General features: G+C 39.3%; 1 protein-coding gene across 10 annotated transcripts in view; it reads right to left on the bottom strand.

Annotated features, from left to right (window-relative positions):
• Positions 1–12698, bottom strand: part of tjp1b (tight junction protein 1b) — a 109803-nt gene that overhangs the window by 42574 nt on the left and 54531 nt on the right. The window contains exon 1 of one of the 10 annotated variants that reach the window (XM_037543086.1): positions 3968–4543. The exons of the other annotated variants lie outside the window; for them this stretch is intronic. Within the exon in view, the coding sequence (XP_037398983.1) occupies positions 3968–3994 (27 nt within the window). The 5' untranslated portion in view covers positions 3995–4543. Of the gene's footprint in view, positions 1–3967; positions 4544–12698 lie in introns of those variants that run through there. 10 annotated transcript variants of the gene reach the window in all.

The following is a 12698-nucleotide window of genomic DNA, read 5'->3' on the forward strand; positions in this document are numbered from 1 at the left end:
TATGCATACATACTTATTACGGCCTGTGCTGCTGCTTTTGAAACCACAAATGACGGTGATGTATTGCATTCTTTTACATTTGAAATAAATGGACCACAATAATTTACTGATATGCCTCAAGTTGCATGCAGTGCAATTAATGACATTACAGTACTTACTTAAGCCATATCACACTACTGAGTAAACTGGTGTTTATGCACTCCTTGCATTGCCTTCTTCCAAAATAGGAATATTTCACAAGCTGACATCTCACTAAAATATTTAAATCTCCTTTAGCTTTACTCAGGATGAAACAATAGGGTGCAAATGAAAACACCTCCATGCCATGCTCTCATCACACACTCACTCAGGTATTTTACACACTGCTAGTTACTTGTTCACTGAAAGCCCTGCGCTCGTAGCAGCAATATCACTGAAATCACGCTATGCTGTGATGGATCTATTTTGGGATCTCGTATCTCAGCACATCTATTTCTGGGTCGAGTGAAAATGTAATGAAATTGTGTTCAGGGATCACACAACACTTTCAAGTTGCAAAACTGTTTAGTGCAAAACAAGATCATGTAAACGCTCAATGAAAAAATGCCTTTAAGGTAATATTAAGTCAACAAATGATGAGAAGAAATGCAAATATTTTTAGCATTTTTGACTGCCTCAAAAAAAAAAAAAAAAACACTAAAGCAAACTATTCAAACAAACTCAGCACCATATGTTTGAATGTGCAATGTAATAAAGAAAACTGAATATGTACAACCTGCACAAATTCTTCCAAACTCAGTAGCACAGGCAGCTAGAGCTACGTAGATAAGTAGTGCACTCATCTGCTTATTTTAACACAGAATGCTCACAAAAAGCTCAGTGTGGTAAAAGGTCAAAAAAATCATGATTAATAAAGATGGTGCATCCTTAGTGATGGGTATCGAGCTAATGCCAACAGAATGGATCTGATATTGGAGGGAAAAAAAATAATGAATCCAATTCAGCCCTGCAACAAGTCTAGCTTGAAATAGTACACATTGCGTGACGTTATCTGTGATTTTCTTCTTGTAAGGTTGTAGAGTGCGAGTAGATTCAGTATTGGAGTGTTCTTTTAGATGCTCATCTTAAGAGAAGAATTTCCATCAAAAACAGCTAATTTCAAAACTGGGGAGTTTTAAAGAAACAATATCAAAATCAGTATAAACTGCATTAATAATATCAGCACTAAAAAAGGCACTGAAAACATCCATTCAATGTTAAAACACAGTCTTAGCCACCAACCAAACACTGACTCACACACACAAACACAAAATAATCTCTTGATCCAAAAGTGAGAATACACGTCCAAGTTTCTTAGTGAAACAGGTCACCTGACACGCATGAAACATCATAACCAAGATGGAGAGAGAGCACATGAGAGAGACACACACTCATCAGTACTGGGTTCTGGCCTACATCTTTGACCTTGATCCCTTCATCTCAATCACATATCAACATGGAACAACTGATGGCATACACCATCTCCTCCACAACAACACCGGTAAAAAAAAAACAAACAAATGAATATTGCAACAAATCATAAAATATGACAGTCAATTAAAAGGAAGTAATGGACCACTCTTCTACAAGTGGCCAGAGGAGTAAACATCTTTCAGCCTTGCAAACTCAAGAAAAAAGATTCTTTCTTACTTTCTACCACCACTGTGTCAAAAGTCATGCTTCAAGAAGAGCTTGCTGAAGGAATTCAGCACTCTCCTTCTCCAACTCTCACTGCAGCCAAATGCATAATAATAATAATAATAATAATAATAATAATAATAATAATAATAAAGTAATTTCTTGGTACAACCACTTTAATCTGTCACAAGTAGAGTAGTTTAGCAGAAAATGTACAAAATGTAAAAGCCAATGATTAAAATCAGGCAGGCTAAACAGAAAACCGACTCGACATACATTGAGAGCAATACTGGTGCTGACCATTTTGAGGTAACCAACCTTACGAGTACAGGCAAAAATAACCATAAATTGCAAATGATCAGAGATGGCATATCTCAGAATCAGTATTGATGAGTATTATTTTTTATTTGATACTTGCAGAGGAAAGAAACATACAAATTAGATCCAAACCAGTAACTAATCTAAAATAGCACACACTGTGTGGAATGTGATGCTCTTATTTATGTATTTCTTCCTGTGTTTGAGTAGAGAGCTTAAGTAATGTGAGCATGAAAGCCTAATTTTAAGTGATAATCTTAAAAAAAAGTGGTTCAATTAAAAACAGCTTCTGTTAAAGCTTTGTATGTTTGTATGTATCAGATGATATTTAATGTGGCGATATTGGTATCAGAAAACAAAAAAGTATTGCGCCATCCCTCCAAATTATAAATCATGAATGAGGAATGTATGGCCAAAGATTAAAACTTACATTAAGAATCACATCATGAGCGAGGTGAATTAAAATTCCCATCAGAACTGGTATTAATGAGGAGCAACTTGAAGTGCTTGAACTGGTTCTCATAAAGCCAAATAGACTCTCACAGCATCAAATATCTATGCATCTACTGCCTTACAATGTGTGACTTGTGCAAGACACTGCTGCATGTATGTCTACATTTGCCAAGTACTGAAATACAAAGCACATCAAGTCTCAATTCTTAGTGTGATATTAAGCATCCAGCTTCTGCCAAGATGATACTGCTTGTTGATACTGTAGATTCTCAATTTGGGAAAGATGGGGAGCAATCTGATAGAGCAGTCTGGACAACAGTATTACTATGATCACTGTGATATGGCCCAGTAGAATGACCGTTCAAGTTCAAATTACAGCCTTGGAGAAAATTAAGTAATGGCATAAACAAATACAAGTACACATCATAACTGAAGGTCTTTCAAACTTCACAACTCAATTACGCTGGCCAATGTTAGAAAGGGCCAGTAAATAATGTAGACAACTAAGACCTATAATGTTGGTTAGTCGTCTTAGACCAGGAGCAGTAGGTTATATGAATCAGCTGGAACAGTCAAGTATGCACACTGCACGAAACCCACGACACACGACAAAGAGGAAAGACAGGTCAGACACATTCCTGGGATGTTAGTGTAGTTTCCTGCAGCTCACCTGTCAAGTTTCAACCGAAACAGAAACACACCCATGTTAAATATTGCGTTTTTATAATAGCCTCAAGGAAGACTTCCACGAGTAGTGGTTGAAAGTGTGGACCACCAAGGCCTAGGCCAAAATAAAAGTTCAAAACAAGCCACCCATAATGTGAATGGCAACTGTTTTGCATGAACAAGTGTGAAACTGTAGCGTTACGTTACATCCAATACATATTGGCCAACGCTAACTTTGCTGTTAACCAGCTGACATTATTTCACTAGCTTTCCCTAATGAATTTGATAAGCATAAGATATGTCTCAGGACGAGAAACAAAACAAAGTGAACAGACGTTCGCTTTTGGCTATTAAATGTTATACATAATAAGTAAACACACGTTATAAACTGTAGCAAAAAAATCAGTACGAGAATCTCGATAGTATTCAACTGCGAACCAACGTAAGCTAGCAAGCTAAATAGCGTGAAAAGTTAAACAACCGAGTAGTTCAAGTAAGCAACAAAAAACGCGTTATCGATGGCTAACTTAGCTTAGGGTTAGCTAGCTAGCCACTTAACGTAGCTGAGAGAAAATATAATCGAAGCAGCGACTCTGTCTCGCTAACCGAAGATTGCTAGCTAGCGAAATGCTAAAGGCTAAGTAGGTAACGCTAGCGGGACACACCGGCATTTAGTAAACACATGACCTTAGCCGAAGGTAGTTAGGTGTGGACGGTTAGAGATTTATTGCCTCCTCCTCCGAGGATTTGGATGTTTCGGCGATGTAGCTAAGTTAGCTAACCGAGCTAGGTTAGTTAACTGGGGGCTAAATCCGATCTCATGCATTTCTGACAGTGCTGGCGATATTAAACTTAAATAAAAGGTTAGCGTTACCTTATTAGAGGCAGCCCTGGCAGACATTTTGTTCCTTCTTTAGCTTCTCACGCTGAAGTTGGCCAAAAAACGCGTGTAGCCTTTAAATACAGGGTGAGCTAGCTGCGTCTGCTCGCTCGACAGAATAGTAAAAACGGTCCGTTTCTTCTTTGCCTCCGTCGCCCGGGTGCCGCAGCGCCCGCCGGGCTGCAGTTTTTAACTCTCCAATCTGTGGACGATGAGCAACATGTCAGAAACGGAGGAGAGGAGGCGAGAGGAGAGTCCAAAGTTCAGGGAAAGCTCTTCTTCTTTAGCAGCACACGCTATCGGCAACGGCTACCTATTGCTGCTGTGCTGATGACATCGTAACCGTTAAAAACGAAGACAGCTCCCAGTCCGTTAACGTTACGAAGGTCGAGATCAGTTCGAGCATTGTTTAAAAACCTCCCGCAGTGAAATATCCGTTCAGATGTGTATCTGAACACGTGAAAGTAAAGGAGACAGCGAGACAGAGAGGATACTGGCGTCCTCCACCGCCTGCGTGTGCAGCTCCACTGCAATGGCAGACACAGGATGCCTTTCCCACAGCAGCGCTCCGGCTCCAAGCAACAGCCGTGACATGTCTGTCTGGGAAAGTCCACTGCCGTACTCCGGGGGTGGGAACGAGTGCGATACACACCCCTTCGCCGGGAAACACTACCTCGGACGGGGGTCGTTTTGTAATATTATTATAATAAAGTTAGTGCGTACAGCTCAGATTTCCTCCTCACGCAATGAAAATGAACGGATAGAGAAAAAAACGATGACCTTATTTCCGAGATATTGCTGTGTTAAGCGAAATAGCATTTATTCGTTCACTTGTCACAGTTTGTAGAAATAACAGATGCCTTTAATGGGAGATAAATTTTTCCCTCCAACTGTAAACCGCTGGTGGCTTTTTGAAGGACCAAATTTAGTCACAGCCTGTGACCACATTAGCCCTCTAACCACACAGGAAAACCTGTCTCTTTTAGCTGCCTGTCTGCTCTATTTCTGCGTTAACACACAGCAATCACTGCAACCGAGTTCTGGATAAGTTATTGAGTGAAGAGATGAAATCACTTACACATTCACAGTTAATGGGCTGAAGTGTCCCTCTGTATTATTGCTACCTTTGGTAAAGATGAGGAAAAAATGTCTGACACAATACCAGTATGATCTTACGCTGAAAAATGTATAATTTAAAGAGCCCATATCATATAGTTTTCTAGCATTTTATTATTTTTCCCCTGAAAACTACTAACAATAATGCTGTTATATGTACCAAAACAGTCAAAATGTATTTTACTATTATCCAACCTCTCTTTATCCTCCAACCATCCATTTTCTAAGCCACTTCTCGGTCAGGGTCACAGGGGGTGCTGGAGCCTATCCCAGCAGTCACCGGGTGGAAGGCAGGATACACCCTGGACAGGTCATCACACAAACACAGCGAGAACATGCAAACTCCACACAGAGAGGACCCCGGTCACCTGGCCAGGGAATCGAACCCAGGCCCTCCTCACTGTGAGGTGACAGCACTACCCACCGTGCCACCGTGCTGCCCCCTCTCTTTATCCTTTCATGTTTAAAATCAAACAAGAGATAGTTTTATTACTGCACCCTTAAGACCAATAAATGGAAATTACCTCTGCTCTGATTGGCTGCCTCATTCCAAAAAGAGTCTGGGCTGAAACACCTCTCATAACTTCCCTGTGAGCTAAACTGCTCTAGAATGAATAAGAGATTAACAGACTCTTATTAGTCCCACAATGGGGAAATTTCACCTCCACATTTAACCCATCTGTGAAGTGAAACACCACATACACTCTAGTGAGCACACATACACACACTAGGGGGCAGTGAGCACACTTGCCCAGAGCAGTGGGCAGCCCAATCCACAGCACCCAGTGAGCAGTTGGGGGTTAGGTGTCTTGCACAAGGACACCTCAGTCATGCGCTGTCAGCTCTGGGGATCAAACCAGCAACCTTCTGGTCACAAGGCTGGATCCCTAACCTCCAGCCCACGACTGCCCCACAATATGCCATCTTATGGAAATGTGTTGTTTTTTGTGAAATCACAAACAGCATTTTGCGCTTTAGTTTCGATGTATAGACTGACAAACAAAATTTGAAACTTTAACAATGGTTACATCTCTGACTTTAGCTTAGTACAGCAGGTTTGGGTGTTTTCTTTAGGTTTGTGTGAGGCTTTTTAAATGAACATTTCAGGCTTTCTGTTTTGCTCCTGTAACTGTTCCTCTGGAATGGACTAAGCATCAGTCTGAATATAGCAGAGGCTATTAAGCAGACTTGTACTTTACAGCAGACAACGGCAGAAGAATACAATACACATGGCTCCATAAACAAGAAAGTATTTAACTGACATCCTAACTGCCAGACATAACTCACTTTCTGCAGTTGGATCAGCATGAATGAATTAACTAAAACGCATGTATGAATGTCCTACCTTATAGGAGTGTGTGCTGTGTAATATGGTTACGCAGTGAGCACTGCTGATGACGGTGTCTGTTCCATACCATCACTCAGCCTCACTAATTCACACTACGCTCCGGGACGTGGCAGTGCCCAAGTAGCCTGGCCTGCCTGTCACAATGCTTAAGACACAAACAGTGGAACTAGGCTAAATTGCTTCTGACATTGGTATCTCCATCGCACCTCAGCTAGTTCTCTAGAATTCTCTGCACACACTGCATCAGCTCATAACAATACAGTACAGAACAGTCATGCATAATGGATCCCATAATTAGCAAAAAAAAAAAAAAAACCACAATCTGACATTAGCTGTCATTGTTTAAAAAATATATGGCAAGATGTATTGTGACTGTGCTGCAACTGGTGTATTTGTTAGAGCCAGGAGATGGTGAGCAAGAGCGAATTGTCATTAGCTGCATAAGCAGAGAACGAGCCTGTACTGGATGTCCTCTATGCATACAGTCCCTGTTCAAGCTCTCAGCAGAAACACTGAGAAGTTACAGAACAGGCAAAGATACATGAGTCATATGAAGGAGAAACCTAAGGACACTATGGTAATTAAGACAATAGAAGGCAAAGTTATTCTAATCCTACATTTCGCAGGCCTTTTAGCAGCTTACCAGTCTACTCAAAGCAGACACTCTTGTCAAAATGATTTAGCAGAGTAAATCAAGCAGACTGGTTTACACTAGATAACAGCAGAGGGATAGTCTACAATGGACACAACTCCATTAGTGAGAAAGCCTGTAATTGACATCTAAACTTCCAGACATGACTCGTTCTGAATAACAGATTCAAGAAAGACTGAAACACATGATGCAGAAAATCATCACTGATTACACTGATTCACTCATAACAAAACCTTATATCTCTGAAATACTAAGAAGAAAGAAGAAAAAAGGAGAATAGTGTGGTTTTAGATCTGCAGGTTTTGGCCTTCTGCAAATACCTTTTGTAATGACAAAAGTAGTGTAGGCCTTATTCTTTTATTAAAAAGTGGAACTTGTTACCTTTCACAATTAGGCAGTAAGTTCAGCCCAAACTTTTAAGAAATATTTACAAACATCATTTTACTATCCAGAGCTGGTTGGCCCTATATGCTTACTACTGTTTATTACGTTTGATGAACGCCAACGGGCAACGATGTATACCAACTGCAGCTTGGAAAAAAAGATAACCACGTAACGCATAAACCTGTGTTGATATGTGTGTGCACAAATTAAACTGGCACTTTGTACGCAGCAACCTATGTGGAGCCCAGTCATTGGCTGTTGATAAAAAAAAAAAACCTTGAATATAAAATGTTGTTTGGCTGGGCATACTGGGCAATATGGATGCACATCTCAGTAAATAACAACCATCAAGTATTCAGCCAAGCTATATAAAACTATATAAATAAAGTACTTTGTATTTGAAAATGTAGAAAAGGAGACAGTTTGAATGGGCATGATGCTTTTGTACCTCATTCTGTTCTGTATAGGTCTACTTAGTTGACAGATGGATTATACTGTTTTAAAGGAGGCAGGATTGTAGTGGGAGTGCTGAGGTGTCAGGTATAACTGTGTGGCAATTGCAAATGGTTTACATGGCCCACAGGTCATGTAGGAGGGCCGCTTTGAAAAATGTTGCTTCAGACCCCAGGGAGATATATCAATCTTTTAACATTTTTTTAACAAAAATATATTTTTACATTTTAGTTTATTTTATTACTATTTTTACTATTTTTTGTCTTTTTAAACCATTCTACAGCAAAGCACTTTAAGAAGCAACATGTATTAAAAGTGGACTATAAAAATGATTAAAAAAAAACATTCTTAACTTTTGAGGTGTGTTAACAATTAATGGCATATTGTCATAGAATCTTACTGGCATTATATTGGTAAGCACAGATAATTGCTTAGAAATGATCAGCATCAGACCAGCATATAGATTTGACTGAGAAGAGCAGAATGTTGAACAGCACTGTACTAAAATGTCTGCATTTCATTCATTTTTACATTTTGTTGTTGTCAAAAAATAAGTATATCTAAAACTGTAATTTTACAGGATAAAGCAAAAACCTTCTTTAATTGAACTGTAAACAGAAAAATCCCCAAGTAATTTTGGATAATTTCTGTTGGTCCATTTATCATGAAATGTTCACACAATATAAAGCTGGCATTACCAAATAAACAAAAATATGGAGTTATAAGGTTTTGATATCACAGCGACATAGGTGAAGCTGATTCTGTACACTTTTAGCAAAAAGGGTTCTATATAGTACCAAAAAAGATTAGCAGAGCTATGTTTAATAAGGTTCTTAAAAACCATATACAAGAAGTTTTCCTTCATGGAAAAGATCATTTAGCAATTAGAAATTATACAAATATACAAATTATACATTCAAATGTTTTTTTTGAGTGTTTGTGGCTCTACGTATAACCTTTGCCTTCCCCAAAGAAGCACTGAAGAACCTTTTTAAGTGTGTAGTTCAGGTGTTTTGGGCTAAAGATTAAGGCACCAACAATGCAGTTAAAACAAAGTCCAGTTAAATTACTATGCTACTGCTAAAACTGTGATAAAACATGCTACGATACAACATTCCATTAAAAGGTTAGCATCCATAGCATCCATAGTGTAAGCACTTTTCTGCGGCATGAAGCTGTTATGCTCTCTGTAATTCCCTTGACCGCCTCTGTCGCCTCTTATCTCTACCACTAATGAGCACAGGGGAGATACAGGCTCAGTGTGAACCAAGAGGAGACAGGGGTCCTGCAATGTTGCTGACGTAAGGAGACCTCATGCTGTTTCCACCAGAGGAGAGAGACATAGAGGATAGAGAGGGAAGAGGGACACTGTGGGGGATGGTGTTGACTTCTGGAATGCCAGTACAAGGTCACATCGATGCATTAAACAAATATAAAGGCAATAAGGTGTGACTGCGTGACGGATGGCGAGTTAGACGGGATGTTCTCTCTGATCAGCTCCAGTCATTTCTGTCCTGTAATCTGTGTAGAGCAACACTGAGCATAACTCCTCTCTTCTTGAAAGACAGACACATCCTGCACTTTATTTTACACTTGATATACGGTGAATCTATTTGCTAACTTCTGCAACCCTGAGAATGAACCCTGCCTGCTATATGACGACGTCAGCTTGGGATGGATAATGATAATATCAATTGCTCAGTGAGGCATGAGTGGACTGAACTACAATGTTGCTTTGACAATCTATTCTGTGGGGCAGCAATGCAGATAACTTTTACACCATTCTTTTATTCTATACTGTCCTAATAAACAGATCCAGATAGGGCTGTAATATTATGTTACAAATATATAAGCACACTTCATCACGAAGATACACATTTTGCATGTGTTTAAATATAAGTTCTAATGCAATTATTTAGCATTAAAAAGACTAAACTGTAGATTTGATAATATATCTATACAATAAAAAACAAAGCTGCCAAAAAGGGTTCTCTGCAGTGATAAAATAAAAGAACCAGTTTTGGCTCTCTAAAGAGCTTTTCAATGGATGTTTAATTAAGTCAATGTGAACTGGAAATCACCATGCATTTTCCTTATGTCTGAGACACATTAGTAGAGAGGGTCTCTGAGGGTGGTGGGAAAGGGAGGTGAAACATGATATTATTGATTTATATTTTTTTTCTCTGCCCACTGGTGCATGGTGATGTATTCAAAACCTATATGGTTGGTTAGTGTAGTGGGTAACACCTCTGCCTTCTACACTGTAGTCTGGGGTTCAAGCCCCCTATACTATACCAGTAAGACTCCTAACACCACCTTCACCTACCTGTGTAAAATGATCAAATTGTAAGTCGCTCTGGATAAGAGCATCAGCCAAATGCCATAAAATGTAGAATACATTTTCAAGCCAAGGAAACGTCACTACATGTTGATCAGAGATTACAGAGAAACAAGAATTTTGTCTTTGAAATGATTTGATGAATTGTACGTAATGTAACCAGGAAACTGACAAAGTAAAAAAGGTCCATCTTAAATTCAGGTTGACTTTTTAAAAACATTTTTGTAAATGTGCAAGAGTGAAAACCCTTTTTTAAAAATGTGTAAAGAACTTGCACATAATGTAAAAAAGGTCTATTAAGGTCTATTTAAGAACCTTTAATTCTGAGGGTCTAGTTAAAGTTTTAATGTTCTGTGTTTATGCTGCAAACAAACCAAAAATGCACACTTTAGCCCTTATGTGCATTCGAAATCATCCACTGGGCACAGACTCAGAGTCAATGGCATGATGAAAAGTGAATCACAGATTCCGAGGGAGCTCCTTCAGTCTATTACAGTATTTGGCCGTGGGCGAGAATGAATCATCAGGCAGGACCAACAGTCCAGTAAGCAAAATTCTTGCAATGAATGTATGTGAATAGAAAACCACAACTTCCATGTCCAGTCTTTAGCAGCTGCTTAGCCAGTAACAATATAACTTGAAAATATGGGTTAACACTAACTTAATGAGGCTCTATGAACTGTACAAAAGTCCTTATGCTGGACTTTTGGCTGCTGTTGTGTTCACCGCTAACGCAGACAAACACAAAGCCATCATGGTTTTGAACAAAAACATTCAACAAAAGGTGCAAATCCCTCAGCCTTCCTCTGCCAGAATAAGGCCTCATCGTCCATACAGCCTGGTGCCAGACGTGCTCGTATGACATCACGCCAGTATAGCAGCTAATGCCTAACACAACAGAATCAAATGCCAAGTGATTATGTAGTGCAGTTCCAGCTCATTCACTGGATAAAAAAGATAGAGAGGCATGCAAGGGTTTGAAGCCGGAACACAATCTCAGCAGAAAATTGTTAAACACTGTCAATTGAGAACATTATCTCAATATGTTAAGATTCAGGACAGCCTTAAAGTCATCATTTCTATATTAACAAATTGTTATCCAAATATGTCTTTGTATCTCTATCACCCCCACAAGCTAATTTTCAAAGCTCGTTTTGAAAAAGTCAATATTTTAGAGATGCATAGTCATATGATGTCAGAGCACAGACAACACTATTAGAAATAAACGTACTATGCAGGTACATGATTCATTCATCAAGGTACAAACAATGTAAGTGCACCTTCAAAGGTACAACAGTGTTTTAAAGGTGCAATGGTGTACCTTACACGAGTTTTTCCTAGTGGAAAAGTAAATATTCATCTTTTCACCTTTTCAAAACCAAACGTTTTAAATCAGAACAATGAATAAAAAGCCTGGAGATGAGACGGGGTGCATGGAATCAGTACAGTTTAGAAAATATAACTTCAATGGATTATGGTACAGTTATGTTCCCTGACTAAAGGTACTGAGATGTATCCTTGAGGGTACCACCACAGTGACAAGAGGGGTATTGCCCCAGTGACAGCGTTGTACCTTTTTTTTCTGAGAGTGTAAATACTGAAGTTTATGTAATAGATTTTTCCCCTTTCGATTTCTGTTTTCATGAGTATCGGAAAAAAGGAAGCCCTGCTCAACAGATTTTTGTCCCGTCAGCTGTTATAGAGTAGCCACACTGTAAAGCAATTAAGGGATTGATTTGGAAGACGACTCATTTTGTGCTTACTGGTCTGTCGATAGCTCTTGGGGGAATGATTAAGTCCAATTTTCGCTAGTTTTAACCGCAATTCCACACAGAACACCAAGGGCAAAGGCTTGTGTTTCCAACAGCTTGGTTCAGGTTCTATTCTACACCAGTCATATCAATGAAACAAATATTTGACAGTTGCGCTGTTATGTCGATTGTGGAGACCATGCAGTCAGACAGTCTAATTTTGGAGACCCGAACACTATTCCCACCACTTCTGAATAGAGTCAGAAATGGTAAATCACATGGACCTATGATTTGGTCTTACAAACAGGTACAAGGAAAAGTCTTCCTGTGTGATTAAAATCAACTGTGGGTGAAGTGACACCGATATTATTAACACCAATTATTTCCTATGCACTAGGAGTTCAACATTTATTTATTTGTGTCTGAAAGAGATACTTCTACAACTTCAAAAAGTGATATGAGTGTAGACTCAGGTTCATTTTTCAACGTCTCTCTCTCTCAACAGCTCTTTTGTTCTCATCCATCATTAAGATAAACATCTAGGGCTGAGAGGGTGCCATGCTGTGGGAGAATGTTGTTGGAGACGGAGAGGCAAGAAAACTCAGAGTGACGTGGAGGAGGGCTGCACTGTAATTCAGATGACCCAGAAGCTTGAAGGGAATGCCAGTGTTCCGCCTTTTTTT

This window comes from Pygocentrus nattereri, chromosome 11 (assembly GCF_015220715.1).
Source record: "Pygocentrus nattereri isolate fPygNat1 chromosome 11, fPygNat1.pri, whole genome shotgun sequence".
In the NCBI taxonomy this organism is placed as follows: Eukaryota; Metazoa; Chordata; class Actinopteri; order Characiformes; family Serrasalmidae; genus Pygocentrus; species Pygocentrus nattereri.